The 26,874-nt window shown below is 40.4% G+C and overlaps 3 protein-coding genes across 3 annotated transcripts; 2 read left to right on the forward strand and 1 right to left on the reverse strand.

Moving 5' to 3' along the window:
* Nucleotides 1-3,072: 3,072 nt before the first annotated feature.
* Nucleotides 3,073-4,112, forward strand: LOC131997046 (uncharacterized). Its single transcript, XM_059367308.1, has 3 exons — nt 3,073-3,398; nt 3,462-3,984; nt 4,095-4,112. Exons 1-3 carry the CDS (start codon nt 3,073-3,075, stop codon nt 4,110-4,112), a joined length of 867 nt encoding a protein of 288 aa, XP_059223291.1.
* A 6,805-nt stretch (nt 4,113-10,917) lies between these two features.
* On the forward strand, nt 10,918-12,276 carry LOC131997047 (uncharacterized). The gene is made up of 2 exons (XM_059367309.1): nt 10,918-10,947; nt 11,227-12,276. Exons 1-2 carry the CDS (start codon nt 10,918-10,920, stop codon nt 12,274-12,276), a joined length of 1,080 nt encoding a protein of 359 aa, XP_059223292.1.
* An 8,381-nt stretch (nt 12,277-20,657) lies between these two features.
* On the reverse strand, nt 20,658-26,526 carry LOC131997048 (uncharacterized). Its single transcript, XM_059367310.1, has 3 exons — nt 26,027-26,526; nt 21,779-22,316; nt 20,658-21,665 (listed from the first exon to the last, which is right to left on the reverse strand). Exons 1-3 carry the CDS (start codon nt 26,524-26,526, stop codon nt 20,658-20,660), a joined length of 2,046 nt encoding a protein of 681 aa, XP_059223293.1.
* Between the last annotated feature and the right edge of the window lie 348 nt (nt 26,527-26,874).

The following is a 26,874-nucleotide window of genomic DNA, read 5'->3' on the forward strand; positions in this document are numbered from 1 at the left end:
ATCCATTTCCGACCATATAAAGTACATTTATTCTTGATCAGCGTAAAAATCTAAGACGATCTAGCAATGTCCGTCCGTCTGTTCGTCTGTCTGTTGAAATCACACCACGGTCTTTAAAAAGAGAAATATTGAGCTGAAATTTTGCACAGATTATTTTTTTGTCCATAAGCAGGTTAAATTTGAAGATGGGCTCTATCGGACTATATCTTCATATAGCCCCCATATAGACCGATCCACCGATTTATGGTCCTAGGCCCATAAAAGCCACATTTATTGTCTGATTTTGCTGAAATCTGGGACAATGAGTTTTGTTAGGTCCTTCAATATCCTTCTTTAATTTGGCCCAGACCGGTTCAGATTTGGATATAGCTGCCATATAGACCGATCCGCCGATTTATGGTCTTAGGCCTATGAAAGCCACATTTATTGTCCGATTTTGCTGAAATTTGGGACAATGAGTTATGTTAGGCCCTTCGACATCCTTCTTCAATTTGGCCCAGATCGGTTCAGATTTGGATATAGCTACCATATAGACCGATCCTCCGATTTATGGTCTTAGGCCTATAAAACCCACATTTATCGTCCGATTTTGCTGAAATTTGGGACAGTCCATCCACATTCTTCTTCTATTTGGCCCAGATCTGTCCAGATTTGCATATAGCTGCCATATACACCGATCTCTCGATTTAAGGCTTTGGGCCCATAAAAGGCGCATTTTTTGTCCGATGTCACCGAAATTTGGGACAGCGAGTTGTGTTAGGATCTTAAACGTTCCCTTTTTAACTTGGCTCTGATCAGTCCAGATTTGGATATAGCTACCATATAGACCGATCCCTCGATATAAGGCTTTGGGCCCATAAAAGGCTCATTTATTGTCCGATTTTGCCAACATTTAAGACGTGAGTTGTGTTGGGTCCTTCGATATCCTTCCTTAATTTGGCCGGTATCGGTCCAGATTTAGATATAGCTGTCATATAGACCGATCTATCGATTTAAGATTTTCGGACCATAAAAGGCGCATTTCGCCGAAAATAAGGACAGTGAGTTGTGTTAGCCCTCTTCAATTTGGCTCAGAACGGTTCTGATTGGATGTAGCTGCTATACAGATCGATCTCTCGATATATGGTTTTGACACCATAGAAGGCGCATTTATTGTCCGATTTCGCCGAAATTTTAAACAGTGATCTGTGTCATTCCCTTCGACAGTCCACTTTAATTTGGCTCAGATTGGTTCAGATGTGGATAAAGCTGCCATATATGCTAATTTTTCGATTTACAGTCTTGGCTTCACAAAAGGCGCATTTTTAATCCGATTTCGCTGAATTTGGGACTGTGACTTTTGTAAGGCTTTTCGAAATCCTTGTCGTATATGGTTCAGATCGGTTGATTTTTGGATATATATTTTAAAAAGATCAATATATATACCCTACACCACTACTGTGGTACAGGGTATTATAACATAGTGAATTAGTTTGTAATACCCAAAGGGAAGAGAGATAGACCCATTGATAAGTATACCTATCGACTTAGAATCACTTTCTGATTCGATTTAGCTATGTCCGTCCGTCTGTCTGTCCATGTTTATTTGTGTACAAACTACAGGTCGTAGTTTTCTTCCGATCGTCTTAAAATTTGGTACAGGCATGTTTTTCGGCCTAGAGACGAAGCCTATTGAAATTGGAAAAACCGGTTCAGATCTGGATAAAGCTCCCATATATATGTTCGTCCGATTTTCAGTAATAATGCAACAAAATGGTCATTTGTTAACCGATTCTCTCGAAATTTGGGAGGAGAGATTTCTTTACGACTTTCGCCATTACTGGTGAATTTCATGGATATCGGTTTAGATTTAGACATAGCTCTCATATATATATATATATATATATATATATATATATCACCCGATTTTCACTCCTAGAGCCACTGCAAGCACAGTTATTGACCAATCTTGCCAAAATATTGCACAACGCTTTCCTCGACGACTACTACAATAAATATAGAGTTTGGTCAAAATCGATTCAGGTTTACATATAGCTCCCATATATATATTCGTCCGATTTGCAGTAATATTGCAATAAAATGGTCTTTTGTTAACCGATTTTCTCGAAATTCGGCAGGAGGGATTTTCTTATGACTGTCGACATTATTGGTGAATTTCATGGAAATCGGTTCAGATTTAGATATAGCTGTCATATATGTATATCGCCAGATTTTCAAACCCAAGAGCCACTGCAAGTGCATTGTTTGACCAATCTTGCCAAAATATTGCAAAACGCTTTCCCCGACAACTACCACATTATCTGAGAAGTTTGCTCGGAATCGGTTCATAATTAGATATAGCTCCCATATATACGTTCGTCAGATTTTGGGTAATTTGACATAATGTTGCTATTTGTCAGCGGTAGTTTTTACAGTTTGAACATATTTGCTCGCCGAGGTCCATCAAAATTGGCTCAGAATTAGATATAGGTCCCACATTGTACTTATAGGGTAGGTGTAGGGTATTATACAGTCGGCACCGCCCGACTTTTGCCCTTCCTTACTGGTTTGTTATACACAATTGAATAATGACTTGTACTTATTAGTATATGGTCCAAATCGGCACATATTTCGATATAGCTACTATGGGGAATTAGGTATGCAGTTTTCACCCGATTTTGACGAAAGGTGGTTTACATATATACCCGAGGTAGTGGATATCCAAAGTTCGGCCAGGCCGAACTTAACGCCTTTTTACTTGCTTAAATTCGTTATACTAAAATCTAGTTTAACCTTTGTTCCAATTAGTTGTCATCAAATTCAAGTAGTGGACTGAAATTTTCTCTCACAAAAGGTTTACCTAACTACTTAAATAACACTAGGCACAGATTTGTAAAAGAACCAAAAGTAACGTATTCTAATTTTCAGTCCTTTTGGCCCTGTCCAATTAACTCAATTAGATAAAAATCAAGCAATCACTAATAATGAGTGGAAAATCTTGCATAACTAACAATCGATTTAAGGACTACAAGATAATGCCCACAAATTATACCGTAAACAAAAATTTCTAAAGTTAATATAAAGAGTATCGTAATGTCTGTCGGTTGGAAATTTGTAGCCACGGTTATAGTGGTCATTTCATTTGTGCACAGTTCTCATATAGAAAGTAGTCAACATTTGTACGACTCCATACGAGTCATTGTGAACGATCCCAAGAGTCTGTTTCAAAGGAAACTTTTATTTTATGCCAACTATAAGCCAAATACGAATACAGCTCGCTACTATTTCAATGATCTGGTCAATTACATAGCTCCTGATATGGCCAACATTTCCTATAAAATTTTATTTCAAAATCAAAAGACCTTTCGCAAGACAAAAACTTTAAAGGTTTTGCTTTTTGAGGACAGAGATGCCCTCAGGTAATTCGAGTGTAAAAATTTAATATTTTTTCTACTGCTAAAAATTGTGTGATGTCTTTTTAGTTATTTCTATGCTAAAATCAATAAAACCGGCAATTATAATCTCTCATACAATCTAATGCACATATCGACCATAACCACATTCGATGTGGATGTCATAACCAAAGTCTTTGCCCATCTATACCGCCTGAGTATTCTTAATGTGGCCCTATTGGTGAATTTACTCGAAGAGGATATCATAATGGTGACCTACTTTCCATTTACCCCCGACAAGTGTCACAGTATTAAACCGGTTATTGTGAATCGTTATGATCCCATACAACATCAGTGGGTACATAAAAACTATTTTCCACCCAAAGTGCGAAATTTGTATGGTTGCCCTTTGACATGTGCCGCTTGGAATGAATTTCCCTACATCAATTTGGAGTACAACAGCAATGGTAATGATGTCACCAAGTATAAGGGATTTGAAGGGAAACTTTTGCAATTTCTTGCTGAATCACTAAACTTTACTACCAAGGTGTACATCTTGAACTCAACGGAAGTAGATGAGACATTCAAAGAACCAGATTTAATATTCAAGGAGGTAAGTGTGCCAACTTACCAGTCTTGACAAGAGAAACAAGTGTAAACGCATTTAGTACAGCCCGGCTTAACTTTGTATACCAACCACCATCACGAATAATTATGTTATAGGAATTGCATCGATATTAGAATGAAAACAAGCAAAAACGTGCTAAGTTCGGCTGGGCCGAATCTTTTATACCCTCCACCATAGATCGAATTTGTCGAGTTCTTTTCCCGTCATCTCTTCTTAGGCAAAAAAAGGATAAAAGAAAAGATTTGATCTGCTATTAGATCAATATCAAGTTATGGTCTAATTAGGACCATAATTATATTGGGTTGCCCAAAAAGTAATTGCGGATTTTTTAAAAGAAAGTATATGCATTTTTAATAAAACTTAGAATGAACTTTAATCAAATATACTTTTTTTACACTTTTTTTCTATAGCAAGCTAAAAGTAACAGCCGATAACTGACAGAAGAAAGAATGCAATTACAGAGTTACAAGAATTGCGCTCTCTATTGGTTGAAGAAACAAAGATTAAAGATCAGTTTATATGGCAGCTATATTAAGTTATATACCGATTTGAACTATACTAAGCACATTTGTTGGAATTCATAGCGAAACAAGTCGTGCAAAATTTCAGCCAAATCGGATAGGAATTGCGTCCTCTAGTGGCTCAAGAAGTCAAGACCCAAGATCGGTTTATATGGCAGCTATATTAAAACATGGACCGAATAAAACTATACTTAGCGTAGTTGTTGGAAGTGATACTGAAACACTGCGTGCAAAATTTCAATAAAATCGTGAGAGAATGGGGCCCTCTAGAGGCTTAAGAACTCAAGACCCAAGATCGGTTTACATGGCAGCTATATCAAAACATGGACCGATATGGCCCATTTACAATCCCAACTGACCTACGCTAATAAAAAGTATTTGACCAAATTTCAAGCGGCTAGCTTTACTCCTACGAAAGTTAGCGTGTTTTCGACAGCCAGGTGGACGGACGGACATGGCTAGATCGACATAAAATGTCACCACGATCAAGAATATATACTTTATGGGGTCTCAGACGTATATTTCGAGTAGTTACAAACAGAATGACGAAATAGAATACCCCCATCCTATGTTGGAGGGTATAAAAATAGGACCATAAATTCGCTTTGATAGTCCGAACAAAATTTTGTAAGGCCGAGGTGATCAACTTTAAATTCCCACCAATGGGCCCCTGGGACTTCAAGGGCCCTGAAATTTTGCATAAAAACTGTAAAATCAGCTATAACCATGTAAGATTTCATGAAGATACTTCTATCCGTTCCAAAATGCCTGCCTTATTTCCACTTATTTTTGTTACCATCCCACTGTGCGAGAAGGACGAGAACGCCGGCAACGACTACAACGCTTGTTAACCACTGCTTTCTATGTTTGCACCCACTCCATGCACCGGTTACATATCACCGACACCGATATATGATGAAACCGGTTCAGGCCAACCGAAAAGTACCAGGGTCTGGTGTTATTTTCAATAGCGTGCGGAGAAAGCAATCTGTGATGTGCCTCTCCCATGACGAAAAAAAAGGCGAACATGTACACCGACAGCCCTTATCGATGCTGCCATGGGATCGACCTACATTTGGATATAGCCTCCATATATACCCAACTCCCGATTTAAGGTCTTGGGACCGTTAAAGGGGCATTTATCACAGGATTTTATTGAAATTCGGCAAAGATTGTTATGTTAAGACCAACTGGATTCTTGTGATATGGTATAGACGGGACTATATTGGGATATAGCTGCCATATATGGGTTGCCCAAAAAGTAATTGCGGATTTTTCATATGGTCGGCGTTGACAAATGTTTTCACAGCTTGTGACTCTGTAATTGTATTCTTTCATCTGTCAGTTATCAGCTGTTACTTTTAGCTTGATTTAGAAAAAAAGGTGAAAAAAATATATTTGATTAAAGTTCATTCTAAGTTTTATTAAAAATGCATTTACTTTCTTTTAAAAAATCCGCAATTACTTTTTGGGCAACCCAATAGCTTATAGAAAAATATTTTTTTAAATTTTTTTAATTTTTATACCCACCACCGAAGGATGGGGGTATATTCATTTTGTCATTCCGTTTGCAACACATCGAAATATCCATTTCCGACCCTATAAAGTATATATATTCTTGATCAGCGTGAAAATCTAAGACGATCTAGACATGTCCGTCCGTCTGTCCGTCTGTCCGTCTGTCTGTTGAAATCACGCTACAGCCTTTAAAAATAGAGATATTGAGCTGAAATTTTGCACAGATTCTTTTCTTGCCCATAAGCAGGTTAAGTTCGAAGATGGGCTATATCGGACTATATCTTGATATAGCCCCCATATAGACCGATCCGCCGATTTGGGGTCTTAGGCCCATAAAAGCCACATTTATTATCCGATTTTGCTGAAATTTGGGACAGTGAGTTGTGTTAAGCCCCTCGACATCCTTCGTCAATTTGGCTCAGATCGGTCCAGATTTGGATATAGCTGCCATATAGACCGATCCTCAGATTTAGGGTCTTAGGCCCATAAAAGCCACATTTTATATCCGATTTGGATGAAAATTGACACAGTGAGTTGTGTTAGGCCCTTCAACATTCTTCGTCAATTTGGCCCAGATCGGTCCAGATTTGGATATAGCTGCCATATAGACCGATCCTCCAATTTATGGTCTTAGGCCCATAAAAGCCACATTTATAATCCGATTTCGCTGAAATTTGGGACAGTGAGTTGCGTTGAGCCCTTCAACATCCTTCATCAATTTGGCCTAGATCGGTCCAAATTTGGATATAGCTGCCATATAGACCGATCCTCCGATTTATGGTCTTAGGCCCATAAAAGCCACATTTACTATCCGATTTTGCTGAAATTTGGGACAGTGAGTTGCGTTGAGCCCTTCGATATCCTTCGTCAATTTCGCTCAGATCGGTCCAAATTTGGATATAGCTGCCATATAGACCGATCCTCCGATTTATGGTCTTAGGCCCATAAAAGCCACATTTATTATCCGATTTTGCTGAAATTTAGGACAGTGAGTTGCCTTAGGCCCTTCGACATCTTTCTTTTATTTGGCCCTGATCGGTTCAGATTTGGATATAGCTGCCATATAGACCGATCTCTCGATTTAAGGTTTTGGGCCCATAAAAAGCGCATTTATTGTCCGATGCCGCCGAAATTTGGGACAATGACTTGTGTTGGGACCTTCGATATTTGTCTTCAATTTGGCTTAGATCGGTCCAGATTTGGATATAGCTGCCATATAGACCGATCTCTCGGTTGAACAATGTCTTGTACTTATAAGCATTTGGTCTAAATCGGATGATAGCTATAGAGCTGCTATGTGGCATAAGGTATGCATTTTTCACTGGATTTTGACGAAATGTGGTTCACATATATACCCGAGGTGGTGGGTATCCAAAGTTCGGCCCGGCCGAACTTAACGCCTTCTTACTTGTTTTTTTTTTTTGCTTGAATTTTCTTAAGACTATTATAAAAAAAAATTTAAAAATTATTGTTGTTGAGCGTGTACTTCTTGTCCTCTGCCCTGTGCGCAAGTGTTGCAGCAATGTAAAAGTGTGCTATGTTCTCCGCAAACAGCGTTGCTGGAGCTGAAGCAATATGCCCGCGTTTTCCGCTGCCGCCCGTACTCAGAACGGCAAAGCTTACATGACGGTCTACTTGACCTAGCCGCAAACGACGGTACATTGCCTTCCATCGGTCTTGGTAATACCTGAAATGAAAAGAAAAATAAACAAGTAAGAAGGCGTTAAGTTCGGCCGGGCCGAACTTTGGATACCCACCACCTCGGGTATATATGCGAACTACATTTTGTCAAAATCCAGTGAAAAATGCATACCTTATGCCCCATAGCAGCTCTATAGATATCATCCGATTTAGACCAAATGCTTATAAGTACAAGTCATTGTTCAACCGAGAGATCGGTCTATATGGCAGCTATATCCAAATCTAGACCGATCTGAGCCAAATTGAAGACAAATATCGAAGGGCCCAACACAAGTCATTATCCCCAATTTCGGCGACATCGGACAATAAATGCGCTTTTTATGGGCCCAAAACCTTAAATCGAGAGATCGGTCTATATGGCAGCTATATCCAAATCTGAACCGATCTGGGCCAAATTGACGAAGGATGTCGAAGGGCTCAACGCAACTCACTGTCCCAAATTTCAGCAAAATCGGATAATAAATGTGGCTTTTATGGGCCTAAGATCATTAATCGGAGGATCGGTCTATACGGCAGCTATATCCAAATTTGGACCGATCTGGACCAAATTGACGAAGAATGTCGAAGGGCTCAACGCAACTCACTGTCCCAAATTTCAGCAAAATCGGATAATAAATGTGGCTTTTATGGGCCTCAGACCATAAATCGGAGGATCGGTCTATATGGCAGCTATATCCAAATCTGGACCGATCTGGCCCAAATTGACGGAGGATGTCGAAGAGCTCAACGCAACTCACTGTCCCATATTTCAGCAAAATCGGATAATAAATGTGGCTTTTATGGGCCTAAGACCCTAAATCGGAGGATCGGTCTATATGGCAGCTATATCCAAATCTGGACCGATCTGGGCCAAATTGACGAATAATGTTGAAGGGCCTAACGCAACTCACTGTGCCAAATTTCATCCAAATCGGATATAAAATGTGGCTTTTATGGGCCCAAGACCCTAAACCTGAGGATCGGTCTATATGGCAGCTATATCCAAATTTGGACCGATCGTCAAATTGACGAAGGATGTCGAAGGGCCCAACACAACTCACTGTCCCAAATTTCAGCAAAATCGGATAATAAATGTGGCTTTTATAGGCCTAAGACCCCAAATCGGCGGATCGGTCTATATGGGGGCTATATCAAGATATAGTCCAATATAGCCCTTCTTCGAACTTAACCTGCTTATGGACAAAAAAAGAATCTGTGCAAAATTTCAGCTCAATATCTCAATTTTTAAAGACTGTAGCGTGATTTCAACAGACAGACGGACGGACATGTCTAGATCGTCTTAGATTTTTACGCTGATCAAGAATATATATACTTTATAGGGTCGGAAATGGATATTTCGATGTGTTGCAAACGGAATGAAAAAATTAATATACCCCCATCCTTCGGTGGTGGGTATAAAAACAAATAGCAATTTGAAGATGTTTTCTTACCCTGACATCCAATGCTTCCATCGCATTGCGTATCCTTGGATACGAGGTTATATGGTTGTTCAGGGCACGTTCTTCGATATTTGTTATGGCCAATTGTTTCGTTTGCAGCAACAAGAACGACCGCCGTCTGTCACTCCTTTTTATAGGCTCCATTTCGTTGTTAATTTGTAAAAACAGCCAATGCAGGGACGTCCAACATATTATAAAACATGGCCAACGGCCATCGTTGTGTTGCTCTTTTGCAGCTGTTGTTGTTGTTGTTGTTGGCGTTGTAATCTAATATGACATAGGGCTTCCGCTTCTCGGTTTGCTCATCAACGAGGCAGGTGTAGTGCATTGTGGAGAGCACGTTCACCACTTTATTTTTTTTCGGCACGTATGAGCATAACGATATATCCCCCTCGTTAAACCCAAATAATGTACTATTGATGGTGCGCTTCCGGTTCTTTTTGAACTCCTGTGGAATGAATGTTTTGTTGTAGCGCATTGTACCAACATATGCGGTCTTCCTCCTCAACAAAATACGCGCCAAGTCAAGAGTGGTAAAGAAATTATCCGCGTATATAGTACGGCCAATATTTTTCCCCAAGATCCAGCACTATGTTCTGCCCTTGGTTTATGTCCCGTTGTTGGTTTGGCAGTTTTCCAGAATATATCATTCCCTTCACAGGATAATAACTCTGTGAGTCGCATAATCACCATACTTTCAAACCATACTTAGCTGGCTTTGACGTAATATATTGTGTGAAGCGGGTGCGGCCTCTGTAAGGGAACAACTGCTCATCAACTGTTAGTGCTTCATGAGGAGTGTAAGCTGCTGCCAAGTTATGTTGCAACATTTCCCAAATGTCGTCAATAGCCGCAGTTTTGCTGTTGATGAGGCGCTGTTGTCGAGTGTTTCCATTGTCGAATCGAATAAATTGCTTTATACACATGAAGCGATCGTACGACAACGCAGCTTTGTATATTGGGCAACGCGTCGCGTCCCATAATTCCATAATAGCTACAAAGGCATCAAACTCTTTCACTGTCACTGGCTTCCACTCCTTTTTCTTCGTGGGATTCGCCAAATTCCATGCAGCTGTAACCTCCCTGCCTTTACGATTTGTTTCACGTAACACTAAGTGTATTATTTCCTCTGTCATGATTGAACGCATTATTGTATAGGGGTCGTGTTTATTTCCTGTTGGTCCTGGTTTCTTTCTTCCGATGTCGTCCACGTTATGATAACGAGTGCGTGATGTTGGTGGTGCTTTTTTACTCCATTGGGTGCCATCTTCACCAATATAGTAACTTTCATTCGTTTCCTGTCCATCATTTTCTTCCTCTTCACCATCGTCGTCATCAGTATCTTCATTTAGCTCGCCGTATTCTTCAGTTTCGGCATCTGACTCTTCAGCATGTTGGTATGTGCGATCTTCATCATCCTCAACTTCATAATTATCAATTGCAGCAATATCAATTTCTTCATCCATATCTTCGTCCATAAAATCAGCAAATCAATAAAATCAGCAAAGTTTTTATCATCATCCCTAATGTCTATGAGTTTAGGTCTTTGTGTTCAGAACAAGTAAATTATGTGTTGAAACAATAAAAAAATTATAATGATGCCCAAAAACATGCATTTATTACTGAAATTCAGTACAAGGTCCATACGGACCTATTCACACGTCCGCGTACTATTCTCACTAAAACCTCAATAACTCCTAAAGTAATGATCCGATCAGCTTGATTTTTTTTTCCAAAAGATGCGCAACAAAATACTCTTGGAATACAGAGTAACTTTGGGGGTGGGTTGTAGTGGCCGAAGTAGGAGTAATTTCAGTTTGAAAAGGCAAAAAGATCCCTAGGGACCTTCTCACTCATCGGAGGGTTTAACTCGAATCGGACTGCACATTGATATGTGAGAAGTTTGTCCCTGTTCCTTAGTGGAATTTTTAAGGGCTAAATTTGCTATTTTATATCTACACATATCCGAGTCGGTGGGGTGCATCCAAAATACCGCTCTCGCATATAAATAACATTAAACCCAATAACCTCTCTCTCTCTCGTTTCAGATTTTTTCCAAGCATGCTGATATATCCCTGGGGGGATATTATTATAAATGGGCTCTAGATCCCAACACTACTTATTCACAAACGGATCACTACTACCTATCGCATACGTATATGGTGGCGAATATTTTTAGCATCTATAGTACATATGAAAAAATGGCCCTTCCATTTCAATTGAAATTATGGTATTTAATTGGATCTGTGTTTGTCCTCAGCTCACTTTTAATACTCACATGTGGATGTTGCAAAGGAGCCCGGGGTAGGGCACGCAACTATATCATAGGCGAAGACAACAGCACACCCCAATATCATCTGCTAACTTTAGCTTTTGGAGCAACTATGCCAACGCGTCAAGTGCCACGTTATAATTTTGCACGCTTCCTGCTTGTCTGCTGGATGTTGACCACTCTGGTGCTACGCAGTGCCTATCAATCGGGAATGTATCAAATGCTACGTGACAACATACAACGTAATCCTCCGCAAACGATAGCGGATGTGCTCAAACAGAACTATGTGATACTGCTGAAGGGCACCCACATGGCTTTGGCCCAAACTCTGCCGGATATGCGAAATGTGCGAACATTAAATGGCAGCTTTTTGCAAACATTTCCGGAATTATTGCAGGCAAACGAACTGACGGCCATAGTAACGCAATATGAATATTTTGGCTATTTTCGACAAATTAATGCCGCATCCTGGCATCGTTTGCATTTGGTGAATGAGCGCATCTACACCCAACCACTGGCCATGAATGTTCGCACACACTCGTATTTGGTGGAGGAATTCAATAGGCAAATTCAGACGGCTAAAACCTTTGGCTTTGACACACTATGGGCTCGCGAATCCTTTGGAAACCAAGCGATGAAAAATAATGCCGACTATGATCCCAAGATGTTGGCCACTAAGAATATGTCCATGAAGGAGTTGGGAGCTGTTTTCATGATTTTGATCTGGTTGCATGTGATGGCCATGGTCATTTTCATAATCGAACTGATATGGCACAAATGGGGAGCAGCTGTGCTAAGAAATTACCACAAAACACTATCCAAATGACCATATGGATAATTCTCCACCAATTACCCATACAGTGCAAGAGCCTATTACCATTGAAGAGAGATAATGTTATGACACTTTGCTAAGCACTCAATTTTTAAGAAATTTCAATAAATACTTACCGCGCTATAGTGTACTTGAACTGATAATTAGAACTTCTGAATAAATAAACCAGTAAACACGTTTTGAGTTCATTAAGGGGTCGAGAGAGGGCGCATATAGAGGGGGAAGTCTCCAAACGTGTTTCTCTATCCAGTCGGTTTCCATCATGCGTCTGCGTTTATTTCAACAAGTAAAAGCGTGCCAAGTTCGGCAGGTCCGGATCTTATATACCCTCCACCATGGATCTCATTTGTCGAGTTCTTTCCAAAACATCTCTTCTTAGGCAAAAAATTATATAAGAAAAGATTTGCTCTGCTATTAGAGCGATATCAAGATATGATCCGGTTTAGACCACAATTAGATTATATGTTGGAGACATGTGTAAAATGTCAGCCAATTCGAATAAGAATTGTGCCCTTCAGGGGCTCAAGAAATGAATAGAGAGATCGATTTATATGGGTGCTGTATCAGGCTATAGACCGATTCAGACCATAACAAACACGTATTTTAATGGTCATGCGAGGATCCGCTGTATAAGATTTCAGGCAAATCGAATAATAATTGCGACCTCTAGAGGCTCAAGAGGTCAAGATCCCAGATCGGTTTATATGGCAGCTATATCAGGTTATAGACCGATTTCAACCTTATTCGGCACAGTTGTTGAAATAAAATACGTCATGCAAAATTTTAGCCAAATCGGATAGGAATTGCGCCCTCTAGAAGCTCACGAAGTCAAATCCCCAGATCTGTTTATATGACAGCTATATCAGGTTATGAACCGATTTCAACCATACTTGGCACAGTTGTTGGATATCATAACGAAATACTTCGTGCAAAAATTCATTCAAATCGGATAAGAATTGTGCCCTCTAGAGGCTCAAGAAGTCAAGACCTAAGATCGGTTTATATGGCAGCTATATCAGATTATGGACCGATTTGAAACATACTTGGCACAGTTGTTGGATATTATAACAAAACACGTCGTGCGAAATTCCATTCTAATCGGATAAGAATTGCGCCCTCTAGAGGCTCAAGAAGTCAAGACCCAAGATCGGTTTATATGGCAGCTATATCAGGTTATGGACCGATTTGAACCATACTTGGCACAGTTGTTGGATATTATAACAAAACACGTCGTGCGAAATTCCATTCTAATCGGATAAGAATTGCGCCCTCTAGAGGCTCAAGAAGTCAAGACCCAAGATCGGTTTATATGGCAGCTATATCAGGTTATGGACCGATTTGAACCATACTAAGCAGAGTTGTTGGAAGTCATACCAAAACACCTCATGCAAAATTTCTGTCAAATCGGATAAGAATTGCGCCCTCTAGAGGCTCAAGAAGTCAAGACCCAAGATCGGTTTATATGGCAGGTATATCAAAACATGAAGCGATTTGGCCCATTTACAATATTGTGCAAAAATTCGTGCAAAATTTCAAGCGGCTAAGTTACTCCTTCGAAAGTTAACGTGCTTTCGACAAACAGACGGACGGACGGACAGACGGACGGACATGGCTAGATGGACTTAAAATGACGATCAAGAATATATATACTTTATGGGGTCTTAGACGCATATTTCGAGGTGTTACAAACAGAATGACGAAATTAGTATACCCCGATCTTATGCTGGAGGGTATAAAAAAGCCTTAAGTTCGGCCGGGCCGAACTTGGATACCCACCACCTCCGGTATATATATAAACCACCTTTCCACCTTTGCATAAAATACTAATAAGTACAGTAGCTACATCTAAAAATTATCCGATCTGAACCATATACGACACGGATGTAGAAAAGTCTAACATAAGTCACTGTGTCAAATTTCAGTGAAATCGGATTATAAATGCGCCTTATATAGAGCCAAGACTTTAAACCGACATATCGGTCTATATGGCAGTTATATCCAAATCTGGACCGATTTGGGCCAAGTTGCAGAAAAATGTCGAAGAGCCTAACACAACTCACGGTCCCTAATTTCGGCAACATCGGACAATAAATGCGCCATTTATTGGCCCAAAACCTTAAATCGAGAGATCGGTCTACATGGCAGCTATATTCAAATCAGGACCGATCTGGGCCAAATTGAAGAAGGATGTCGAAGAGCCGAACATAATTTCAGCGACATAGGACAATAAATGCGTCTTTTATGGCCCCGAAACCTAAAACCGAGAGATCCTTCTATATGGCAGTTATATCCAAATATGGACCGATCTATGCTATATTGTAGAAGTATGTTAAGGGGCTTAACACAACTCACTGCCCAAATTTCGACGACATTGGACAATAAACGCGCCTTTTATGGGCCCAAAACCCTAAATCGAGAAATCGGTCTATATGGCAGCTATATCCAAATCTTATGGGGGCTATATCAAGATATAGTCCGATATAGCCCATCTTCGAACTTAATCTGCTTATGGACAAAAAAGGAATCTTTGCAAAGTTTAAGCTCAATATCTCTATTTTTAAAGGCTGTAGCGTGATTTCAAAAGACAGACAGACGGACATGGCTGGATCGTCTTAGATTTCTACGCTGATCAAGAATATATATATTGGGTTGCCCAAAAAGTAATTGTCGGTAATATAGTAGTAATATAGTCGGCGTTGACAAATTTTTTTCAGCGGCTTGTGACTCTGCATTGCATTTCATTCTCTCTTCGGTCAGTTATCAGCTGTTACTTTTAGCTTGCTTTAGAAAAAAAGTGCGCGAAATTTTGTTTACATTTGTTTGTTTGGCGTCAATTCTAATATGGGTACCACATGTATTGAAAGAAATTCATTTAACAAACCGAATCAACGCTTGTGATATGCACCTTAAACGCAATGAATTCGATCCGTTTTTAAAACGAATCATAACTGGAGATGAAAAATGGATTGTTTACAACAGCGTTAGTCGAAAACGATCATGGTCCAAGCATGGTGAACCCCACCCTCCTTCGGTGGTGGGTATAAAAATTTTCAGTTTTGGACCAAATTTTTTTTTTTTTTTTTTTTTTCAGTGTACCTACGAGTGAAATTATCTCATTTGGTATTTAATCCGGACCGAGAGCTTATCCTGTCTTCAGTATGCCTCTGATATGTCTTATTTCATCAAGGCCCAAATGTAAAGCCATTCCCTCAGTTCGATATGTAGTTACGTCATTGGGGTCTTGTTATTGTCTATGCAAGCTGGGAGGCCATGCTAGCATTGACAGGAAATCCCGTATTAATCAGGACAAAATCAACCGAACCTACACCGCCAACTTACTGTCGACGAAACTGAGAGCGATCCCCAAGACTATCCAAGTTTCAACAACTGCGCTGGGGCAGTTGCTGCATTGGCCCAGAAGCCATTTCCATTTCCACATGACTCAGGTTCTAATATTCTACAAATGTCAGATCAGGGGTTCATCTATCCGCTTCCATGTGTTCCAGTATGCCATAAATAGTATGTAACTGGTCTCAATCCGAATGTCATCCGGGCGCATCATAAATTTATCGCTGACAAAGGCCAACAAGCCGCCCACTGTGGAACCGACGCTGCTGGATTTATTGGCAGGATACCGTCTCCTGCGAAAGTTAGTTTCAGCGGGGTGGTTAAACCCGTTCTCTCTCCTAAGATACCATAGTGGAGTATCAATCCGTCTATACATCTACTTCCTGTCTGTCTCTTTTTATACCCACCACCGAAGGATGGGGGTATATTCATTCTGTCATTCAATTTGAAACACATCGAAATATCCATTTCCGACCCTCTTAAATTAATATAATCTTGATCAGCTTAAAAATCTGAGATCATCTAGACATGTCCGTCCGTCTGTCTGTTGAAATCACGCGACAGTCTTCAAGAATAGAGACATTGAACTGAAACTTTGCACAGATTCTTTTTTTTTGTCCATAAGCAGGTTAAGTTCGAAGATGGGCTATATCGGACTATATCTTGATATACCCCCTTATACACCGATCCACCGATTAAGGGTCTAAGGCACATAAAGCCATATTAATTATCCAATTTTGCTAAAATTTGGGACAGTGAGTTATGGTAGGCCCTCCGACATCCTCCGTTAATTTGGCTTAGATCGGTCCAGATTTGGATATAGCTGCCACATAGACCGATCCTCCGATTTAAGGTCTTAGGGCCATAAAAGCCACATTTATTATCCGATTTAGCTGAAATTTGGGACAGTGAGTTGTGTTAAGCCCTTCGAATTCCTTTGTCAATTTGGCCCAGATCGGTCCAGATTTGGATATAGCTGCCATATAGACCGATCCTCTGATTTAAGGTCTTAGGCCTATAAAAGGCGCATTAATTATCCGATTTTGCTGAAATTTGAGACAGTGAGTTGTGTCAGGCCCTTCGAATTCCTTTGTCAATTTGGCCCAGATCGGTCCAGATTTGGATATAGCTGCCATATAGACCGATCCTCCGATTTAAGGTCTTAGGCCCATAAAAGGCGCATTAATTATCCGATTTTGATGAAATTTGGGACAGTTAGTTGTGTTAAGCCCTTCGACATCTTTTGTCAATTTGGCCCGGATCGGTCCAGATTTGGATATAGCTGCCATATAGACCGATTCTCCGATTTAAGGTCTTAGGCCCAAAAAAGCCACATTTATTATCCGATTTAGCTGAAATTTGAGACAGTGAGTTGTGTCAGGCCCTCCGACATCCTCCGTTAATTTGGCTCAGATCGGTCCAGATTTGGATATAGCTGCCATATAGACCGATCCTCCGATTTAAGGTCTTAGGCCCATAAAAGGCGCATTTATTATCCGATTTTGCTGAAATTTGGGACAGTGAGTTGTGTTAAGCCCTTCGAATTCTTTTTTTAAAACATTTCTTAACAGATCTTCCCAGAAATTTGCACAAAGTCTTATTCTATGATATTTAACTATGTGTCCAAAATTATCCACTTCAAGTTAATTTCGCACATAATTTGCCTTATAGAATTTCACGAATAAAACCTTTTGCAACAGCAAGTGTTAGCTAAAGGCCATCACCGTAATTGCTATTACCTTCCACATAATTACTTTCACAACAACTTCCACCTATGCTGCATGATGCCAAAGCAGCAAAGGATCATTCAGCAACCCATGGCCATGCCCACAGTGGACACTTATTGACCGTTCGAAACCATTTGCATGCTTTGAGCGCAAAACTCAGCCTACCAAACAGCCAGCCATGATTGTCAAAGTAACACAAGGATGTAATTGGTTCCACCAACATGACATCGCCCAACTGTCACAATCCCCACAGTGTACCAACAGAGCGACAGACAGGCATACTCTGTGCGAACTTTACTCGCACATAATTAAAGCCGTGCAATGAATCCAACGCCAATGAAGCTGAAGCTGAAAACTGAGGATCTATATCCACATCGGTGAAGCCTTTTGCCAAGCCTATTACAGTGTGGTTTGGTATTCGCTCTGCTGAACGATAACAAACATGAAAATACACCTTTGGCGATGGGCGAATCTATTACGTCCGCCAAAGCTGTGCATTACTTCGCTTGGATGAATCAACGCTGGCAAACAGGAGGTTATTTAACATTCAGCCGGAAATGAAGAATTTGTAACTCTTAAATGCAAGCATATTGACTGGGTTTCCATTAGTATAGAGATCATAGTAGCAGTGGCATTGATATCAGCATCGATAGATTATGACCACACCAGTAACATCAGCATATCATGAATTATAGGGAACATTTGAAAAAATTAATTTTCCAACATGGCATTGGCACAGTGTCTATGTATGTGCGTGGGCGTGGGCGTGGGTGTGGGTGTGTGTGTACTCGACAAGTCAATTACAGTTTGTGCCGAAAAAGCCTCTGTCCGCTGTGGTTATTTTCGCCATTGGTTTTTGAATTAAATTACCAAACTGCAACTGTGCCTAATTCTCCACTGGGATGGTCTTTTCAAATTATGCCAGTTTGTTTCTATCTCAAGGGAACGTAATGAAGTGGACATTCTCTTTCTGCCTTACAAATAGGCTGTGTATTCTGGGGTGTGTTAATTTTGTTACAATCATTTGATAAAATTTTAAGTAATTTATATATTATTATACCCACCACCGAAGGATGGGGGTATATTCATTTTGTCATTCTGTTTGCAACACACCGAAATATCCATTTCCGATCCTATAAAGTATATATAATCTTGATCAGCGTAAAAATCTAAGACGATCTAGACATGTCTGTCCGTCTGTCCGTCTGTATGTTGAAATCACGCTACAGTCTTCAAAAATAGAGATATTGAGCTGACACTTTGCACAGATTCTTTTTTTTGTCCATAAGCAGGTTAAGTTCGAAGATGGGCTATATCGGACTAAATCTTGATATAGCCCCCATATAGACCGATCCTCCGCTTTAGGGTCTTATGCCAATAAAAGACACATTTATTATCCGATTTTGCTGAAGCTTGGGACAGTGAGTTTTGTTAGGCCCTCCGACATTCTTCGTCAATTTGGCTGAGATAGGTCAAGATTTGGATATAGCTGTCACATGCACCGATCCTCCGATTTGGGGTCTTAGACCCATAAAAGCCACATTTATTATCCGATGTTGCTGAAATTTGGGACAGTGAGTTGTGATAAGCCCTTCAATATCCTTCGTCATCTTGGCCCAGATCGGTCCAGATTTGTATATAGCTGCCATATAGGCCGATCCTCCGATTTAGGGTCTTAGGCCCATAAAAGCCACATTTATTATCCGATTTTGCTGAAATTTTTGACAGTGTGTTGCCTTAGGCCCTTCGAAATTCTTCGTCAATTTGGCTCATATCGGTCAAGATTTGGATATAGCTGCCATATAGACCGATCCTCCGATTTAGGGTCTTTGGCCCATAACAGCCACATTTTTTATCCGATTTTGCTGAAATTTGGGACAGTGAGTTGTGTTAGGCCCTTCGACATTCTTCGCCAATTTGGCCTAGATAGGTCCAGATTTGGTTATAGCTGCCATATAGACCGATCCGCCGATTTAGTGTTTTAGGCCCATAAAAGAAACATTCATTACCCGATTTTGCTAAAATTTTTGACAGTGTGTTGCCTTAGGCCCTTTGACATCCTTCGGTCCAGATTTGGATATAGCCGCCATATAGACCGATCCGCCGATTTAGGGTCTTAGGCCCATAAAAGCCACATTTAGTATCCGATTTTGATGAAATTTGGTACAGCAAGTTGTGATAGGCCCTTCGACATCCTTCGTCATTTTGGTCCAGATAGGTCCAGATTTGGTTATAGCTGCCATATAGACCGATCCGCCGATTTAGTGTTTTAGGCCCATAAAAGAAACATTCATTACCCGATTTTGCTAAAATTTTTGACAGTGTGTTGCCTTAGGCCCTTTGACATCCTTCGGTCCAGATTTGGATATAGCCGCCATATAGACCGATCCACAGCAAGTTGTGATAGGCCCTTCGACATCCTTCGTCATTTTGGTCCAGATCGGTCCATATTCAGAATGAAATGTGGTTTACGTATATACCCGAGGTGGTGGGTATCCAAAGTTCGGCCCGGCTGAACTTAACGCCTTTTTGCTTGTTTTATTTGTACTTTTCCTCATAGACTTTGCATATAAGTACCATATAACCTCGCTTTGCCCGCATGCCCGTTTGCAGGTGGTCATTTGATTCCCAAATTGTTCCAATCAGTCAGCTTGCATTTAATTCCCGTTTTGCCCCGGTCAGCATGCATGTCCGTTTTGGTGGTTTTTCTCTGTCGGGCAGTTACCCAGATTCTTAGTGGTAAATATTTATATCATATTAGCACTTCCAATGATTCTCATTGAAGACTCACAATATTTCGAACGGCCTAAATATTTGTTTGAGTGGTTATTCGGTGGTACGGTGCCACCCACTACTACCACTTTACTCTACTAATAAATACCTTACATTGTTGTTCCTTATTACCCCGATCGCCCTTCCTTCCCGTTTAGGAAGTTTTTGGAAGAGGGCGGCCCCAGCGACTTAATCCTAAATATTTTTCATTTAAGTCCCATATTGTCCCTATCGGTCCACTATTCAATTTGGGTGGTGATATCTGCGGAAAAGGATCCGCCCCCTTTCGGTACCAAAAAATTATACCGAAAGGAGGGGGGGGGGGGGGGGGGGGGGCAATTATTGCTTCCAGATCATTCCACGCTTTCTCTAAAATATTAAAAATTACCGATTAAGTGAAATGTTAATATAAAGTGAATATTTTATAATTTTTTTTTGCATTTATAGAAAAATCCAATTATTCTTTTCTGAAAATTATTGTCATCAGTTTACTTTCTTGTCTTAAATTACTTTCGTTTACAATTGTCCTTATTTACGCCATTTAGAGATCACAATTTCGACAAAGAATATCACCAAGGCCAATGCCGTCAGCACCAAATAAGTCACAAAGATTCCCTCCAAATTTCCCATGGTCAAGGGCAGGAAAACCTGTTTCTCCGTAGGCACCTCTACATAAGTGCGGTCCACACTATTGGAGGCCCAAAAGTCAATAAGGCCCATGGCACGCAAATTCTGCAAAACTTCATTAAAACGATCTATCAGAAAAGTGTGCTTGGTAAAATAAATGGTCAGGTGTTGGGTGAAAATCTTCTCAGGCAATACAATGAACATGCCCCGCTTATTCTCCACCCTGGCATGATGTATAATAAAATCCTCGGGTGAAATGCCAGCATAACACTCATGCTTATGTGCCTCCACATAGAAGAATATACTCTGCTCCGAGACATTCTTGATGATATGCATTTCGATTAAACGCAAATAGAATGTGGGCACAGTGGACACCGAATCATAGGTGCCATTGGTGGTTACTATCTTACAGCCCCGTGACATAAGGTCTACCAGACCAAAGGGTGCGGGATGATAAAGATCACTTTGTAGCAATTGAAACAGCAAAGATTGATATGCTGTTCTCAGCAGCAGCCCAAAGAGGTCCCAAAGTGTCAAAACAAATCGGCAAAAGGTATTTTCTGGCAATGCACCTATCGCCTGACCGGTCATCATCATAACAATATTCGTTAGGGGAGCAGTTGGTCTGGGTATGCCCATAACTATTCTGGCCCAATAGGATGTATCATAGCGTAACTGTACAAAATAGGCCACCAAGAGGGCCGTTAAGAAACTTATGACTAAACATATCCAAGTACGATTGTCAAAGGCATACACCAAAATCTCCAGTGAGGTATATGGTTGGGCTCTTTTCAAAAACGCATAGGCTTGCCATGTCTGGTAGTATGATTCAGCACCCGTCAATACGGCTGCACGCTCCAAAGTAACGCGAAAGGAACCAAGGCTCAGGTCAGCTGTACGCCTGATCATCTGGAGAGGGAGAAATATAACAAAAATGATATAAATTTTTTTTTTCAATGTTTATAACAAATTTTTTTTAAATCTCAGTTTTTATCATTTATTGACGTTTTTCCATTTCTTACCAATCCCATTGCTCCATTGATGGTACCATCTGGCTGTTGTTTACCACGTTGCTGATTATTAATAGGCTCTATCAAAGCCACAGTGAAATTAAACTTATCCCCCAATACATACAGTAATTCTGCCTCCCAATAATGTATTTCTATGGTCCCATTCGGATGTCGTTTAAAACTTAAATAGGGCGGGGTATTCCATACAGCCGCTGTAACCGGGCATTTGTGTAAATTTCCCACTTTATCCGGATACAAAGATTTCGTTATGGGATAACGCCATGCCTCACCATATGCGTTAATGTATTTCACATGCACATGACGACATGATGCAGCATCATGGAAAGGAAAATAAGTGTAGACATCCACTACCTGGGTGTCTGGGTTCTCAACGAGCACAATGACATTTAACATGTAGTACTGCCAAAAGTGAGAGAATATCTGATGCAACTCCAAATAGAGATCCGAAAAGCGTGCCGCATCCATCAAATACAAGATGTAATGCTCTTGGATATCATAGTCCTTGGTAAGATTGGCAGGATTCAATTCTCTAGAGTGGAAAAAAAGAATTATAATTAATATTAGTAAGGACAGGCTAAAGCTGGAGCAGCCGATTTTGATATCAAAAATCGGCCGAAGGGGACAATTTTTTATTCAAACAAAAAAAATTTTGGAGTGGAATACTAAGCAAGTATCAGAATAAGCGGGCATTTCAAAAGGAAGCGGCGGTCCAAGAACCCTCAAAAACGGTCATGTTAACCGATGGACAAGTTAACCGAAGGACATTTAAAAAGTCGACCAATGGGAACATTATGAGAGTCAAATGAATGGTACTTCTAGTACAATACGAAACATGTATCAAAGAATGGGCTAAAGCCTATGGGGGGCTGCACCACCCCTTAAACCCCCTCAAAGGGCATGTTAACCGATGGGAACAATATGGGAAATGAAAGGTTATTAAGAGAAACAAGTAAAAGCGTGCTAAGTTCGGCCGGGCCGAATCTTATATACCCTCCACCATGGGTCGCATTTGTCGAGTTCTTTTCCCGGCATCTCTTCTTAGGCAAAAAAGGATAAAAGAATAGATTTGCTCTGCTATAAGAGCGATATCAAGATAGGTGCGCCCTCTAGAGACTCAAGAAATCAAGATCCAAGATCGGTTTATATGACAACTATATCAGGTTATGAACCGATTTGAACCATACTTAACACACTTTTTGGACATCATAACAAAACACGTCGTGCAAAATTTCATTCTGATCGGATAAGAATTGCGCACGCTAGAGGCTCATGAAGTCAAGACCCAAGATCGGTTTACATGGCAGCTATATCAGGTTATGGACCGATTTGAACTATACTTGGCGCAGATGTTGGATATCATAACAAAACACGTCGTGCAAAATTTCATTCCGATCGGATAAGAATTGCGCACTCTAGAGGCTCAAGAAGTCAAGACCCAAGATCGGTTTATATGGCAGCTATATCAAAACATGGACCGATATGGCCCATTTACAATACCAACCGACCTACACTAATAAGAAGTATTTGTGCAAAATTTCAAGCGGCTGGCTTTACTCCTTCGGAAGTTAGCGTGCTTTCGACAGACGGACGGACGGACATGGCTAGATCGGCATAAAATGTCACGACTATCAAGAATATATATACTTTATGGGGTCTCAGACGAATATTTCGAGTAGTTACAAACAGAATGAGGAAATTAGTATACCCCCCATCTTATGGTGGAGGGTATAAAAATGAATTCGATATTAAAGTTGGACGGCCTACCTGAGAAGGGGACCCACTCCTTAATTTGAAGTTAAATACAAATTTGAGATTAATGTAAGTTTTGTGCCACTTCTCAAGTGGGCCGCCTCACTACAAAAATCCTCCTCAAACGGATGTGGATACCGATCGAGACAACGCAAATTGTAAATTTCACCCATGAACATTCCATTAAGGAACAAACTTCTCACTTATCAATGAGTGCAGTCCAATTCAAGTTTAAGCTCAATGATAAGGGGCATCCTTTTTATAGCGACACCTCTATGGAGAGAAGTTTTACATGGCATAGTACCTCATAAATTTTGACACCATTAGAAGGGGAAAACCACCGCTGAAAAATTTTTCTGATGGTCTCGCCAGGATTCGAACCCAGCGTCATAGACGGACATGCTAACCGCTGCGCTACCATGGCCTCCTCCGATCGAGACAATATGGAACTCAAATATTAGGTATTTGAGAGTAGACTACGAATTTGATATCAAAATTTGTCGCCACGTCCCTCAAAAGCATGCCAAACATCAAAGTAGACCGAAAGGAATGATATGGGACTCAAACGAATTGTATTTAAGAATTATTATCAAAATTTTGAATCAAATTTCAGGGAACCATAACTGGCCAAAAATCATCCCTTCCCTTATAAACTCTCTCCCCTCAATACCACTCAAAAGGAAAACTAGTCTGGTCAGTGTAATAGGGGACTCAATTGAAAATTATTCGGGTGAAGAATAAACAAGTAAAAGCGTGCTAAGTTCGGCCGGGCCGAATCTTATATACCCTCCACCATGGATCGCATTTGTCGAGTTCTTTTCCCGGCATCTCTTCTTAGGCAAAAAAGGATATAAGAAAAGAGTTGCTCTGCTATTAAAACGATATCAAGATATGGTCCGGTTCGGACCACAATTAAATTATATGTTGGAGACCTGTGTAAAATTTCAGCCAAATCGTATAAGAATTGCGCCCATTGGGGCTCACAAAGTAAAATAAGGAGAACGATTTATATGGGATCTGTATAGGGCTATAGACCGATTCAGACCATAATAAACACGTTTGTTGATGGTCATGAGAGGATCCGTCGTACAAAATTTCAGGCATATCGGGTAATAATTGCGACCTCTAGGGGTCAAGAAGTCAAGATCCCAGATCGGTTTATATGGCAGCTATATCAGGTTATGAACCGATTTTAACCTTATTTGACATAGTTGTTGAAAGTAAAAATAAAATACGTCATGCAAAATTTCAGCCAAATCGAATAGGAATTGCGCCCTCTAAAAGCTCAAGAAGTCAAATCCCCAGATCTGTTTATATGACAGCTATATCAGGTTATGGACCGATTTAAACCATACTTGGCACAGTTGTTGGATATCATAACGAAATACTTCGTGCAAAAATTCATTCAAATCGGATAAGAATTGTGCCCTCTAGAGGCTCAAGAAGTCAAGACCCAAGATCGGTTTATGTGGCAGCTATATCAGGTTATGGACCGATTTAAACCATACTTAGCAGAGTTGTTGGGTATCATAACAAAACACGTCGTGCGAAATTCCATTCCATTCGGATAAGAATTACGCCCTCTAGAGGCTCAAGAAGTCAAGACCCAAGATCGGATTATATGGCAGCTATATCAGGTTATGAGCCGATTTGAACCATACTTGGCACAGTTGTTGGATATAATAACAAAACACGTCGTACAAAATTTCATTTCAATCGGATAAAAATTGCGCACTCTAGAGGCTCAAGAAGTCAAGACCCAAGATCGGTTTATATGGCAGCTATATCAGGTTATAGACCGATTTAAACCATACTTAGCACAGTTGTTGGATATCATAGCAAAACACGTCGTGCAAAATTTCATTCTAATCGGATAAGAATTGCGCACTCTAGAGGCTCAAGAAGTCAAGACCCACGATCGGTTTATATGGCAGCTATATCAGGTTATGGACCGATTTAAACCATACTTGGCACAGTGTTTGGATGTCATAACAAAACACGTCGTGCAAAATTTCATCCGAATCGGATAAGAATTGCGCACTATAGAGGCTCAAGAAGTCAAGACCCAAGATCGGTTTATATGGCAGCTATATCAAAACATGGACCGATATGGCCCATTTACAATACCAACCGACCTACAGTAATAAGAAGTATTTGTGCAAAATTTCAAGCGGCTAGCTTTACTCCTTCGGAAGTTAGCGTGCTTTCGACAGACGGATGGACGGACGGACGGACATGGCTAGTTCGACTTTAAATTTCACGACGATCAAGAATATAAAAAACTTTATGGGGTCTTAGACGAATATTTCGAGGAGTTACAAACAGAATGACGAAATTAGTATACCCCCATCCTATGGTGGAGGGTATACAAAAGTTGCTCCTTTATAGCAAAGAACATTGAAATGTATATGTTTCGTCCAATTTTCACTTTAGAGTCCTTGCAAGCTCATTTATCACCCTCAAGCACACGCATCCATATAGGATACATACCTCAATGACTTGGCACTGTCCACGACAATAACATTGAATTTCCTATTGAATGTCATCATGCGATCGCCGCTAATGTTTTCAATTTCCACCTTAAAGTCCTTCTTGCATATCAACACATGCCGCATAAAGTCGTGCAAGTCATGGCGTAGACGCTCTTCCTCGATATGGCTGCTGAACATAAAACCATCCGATAGCAATGCAAAATAGTTCCTGACAATGTTGCAGCATGCTGCAATGACACGCTGCAAGAGCAAAGGTAACTCGTGACCGTCTAAATTTTGCATAATTGATAAATTATGATGGCTTTCTTGTTGCAGCAGCTGTTGTTGTGACGGAAACTCATGTCGTTGTTGTTGTTGTTGCTGCTGCTGCTGTTGTTCATGACAATGCACTTCCACTTCAAGCACTTGATTTTGTTGCTGTTGTGGTTGTTGCTGTTGTTCACAAATCGCTATTGCAATCATAGCCAATGTCATGGAGAAATTTGCTAAACGCATCATTCTCGGCACATAAACACCCACACAGGCACACAGGCAAACGAACAAATGGAAAAGTTGAGCAAGTCTTAAAACGACTTCCGCCACGTTGGTTGACCATTTACCAACTGAACTCTTCTCAACTTAATTCAATGTGGCATTCCTTAGATGGTTTCCTTTTCTAGTTTTCAGTTTATTCAGTCACGGCTGGTGTTGTCTGGATTGCGTTCGTTAGTCAGTAAGTAAATGTGGAACAGGGCCTTATCTTTAGGGGGAGTTAAACTTCTCTTGATACTGGGCCTTGAATTAGGATATTAGTTTTGTTTTTGGTAACTGTTTGGTGCGGTTTACATGCCGGCGGCGTCATTGGAT

This window comes from Stomoxys calcitrans, chromosome 4 (genome assembly GCF_963082655.1).
Source record: "Stomoxys calcitrans chromosome 4, idStoCalc2.1, whole genome shotgun sequence".
Lineage (NCBI taxonomy): Eukaryota > Metazoa > Arthropoda > Insecta > Diptera > Muscidae > Stomoxys > Stomoxys calcitrans.

Excerpts from the sequence above, each read along its gene's own strand:
- LOC131997046 (XM_059367308.1), top strand. The coding sequence starts at position 3,073 with ATGTCTGTCGGTTGGAAATTTGTAGCCACGGTTATAGTGGTCATTTCA. Across the intron at positions 3,399-3,461 it reads GAGGACAGAGATGCCCTCAG|TTATTTCTATGCTAAAATCA; the intron begins GTAATTCGAGTG and ends ATGTCTTTTTAG.
- LOC131997048 (XM_059367310.1), bottom strand. The coding sequence starts at position 26,526 with ATGATGCGTTTAGCAAATTTCTCCATGACATTGGCTATGATTGCAATA. Across the intron at positions 22,317-26,026 it reads GACAGTGCCAAGTCATTGAG|AGAATTGAATCCTGCCAATC; the intron begins GTATGTATCCTA and ends TTTCCACTCTAG. Across the intron at positions 21,666-21,778 it reads TCAATGGAGCAATGGGATTG|ATGATCAGGCGTACAGCTGA; the intron begins GTAAGAAATGGA and ends CTCCCTCTCCAG.
- LOC131997047 (XM_059367309.1), top strand. The coding sequence starts at position 10,918 with ATGCGCAACAAAATACTCTTGGAATACAGA. Across the intron at positions 10,948-11,226 it reads AAATACTCTTGGAATACAGA|ATTTTTTCCAAGCATGCTGA; the intron begins GTAACTTTGGGG and ends CTCTCGTTTCAG.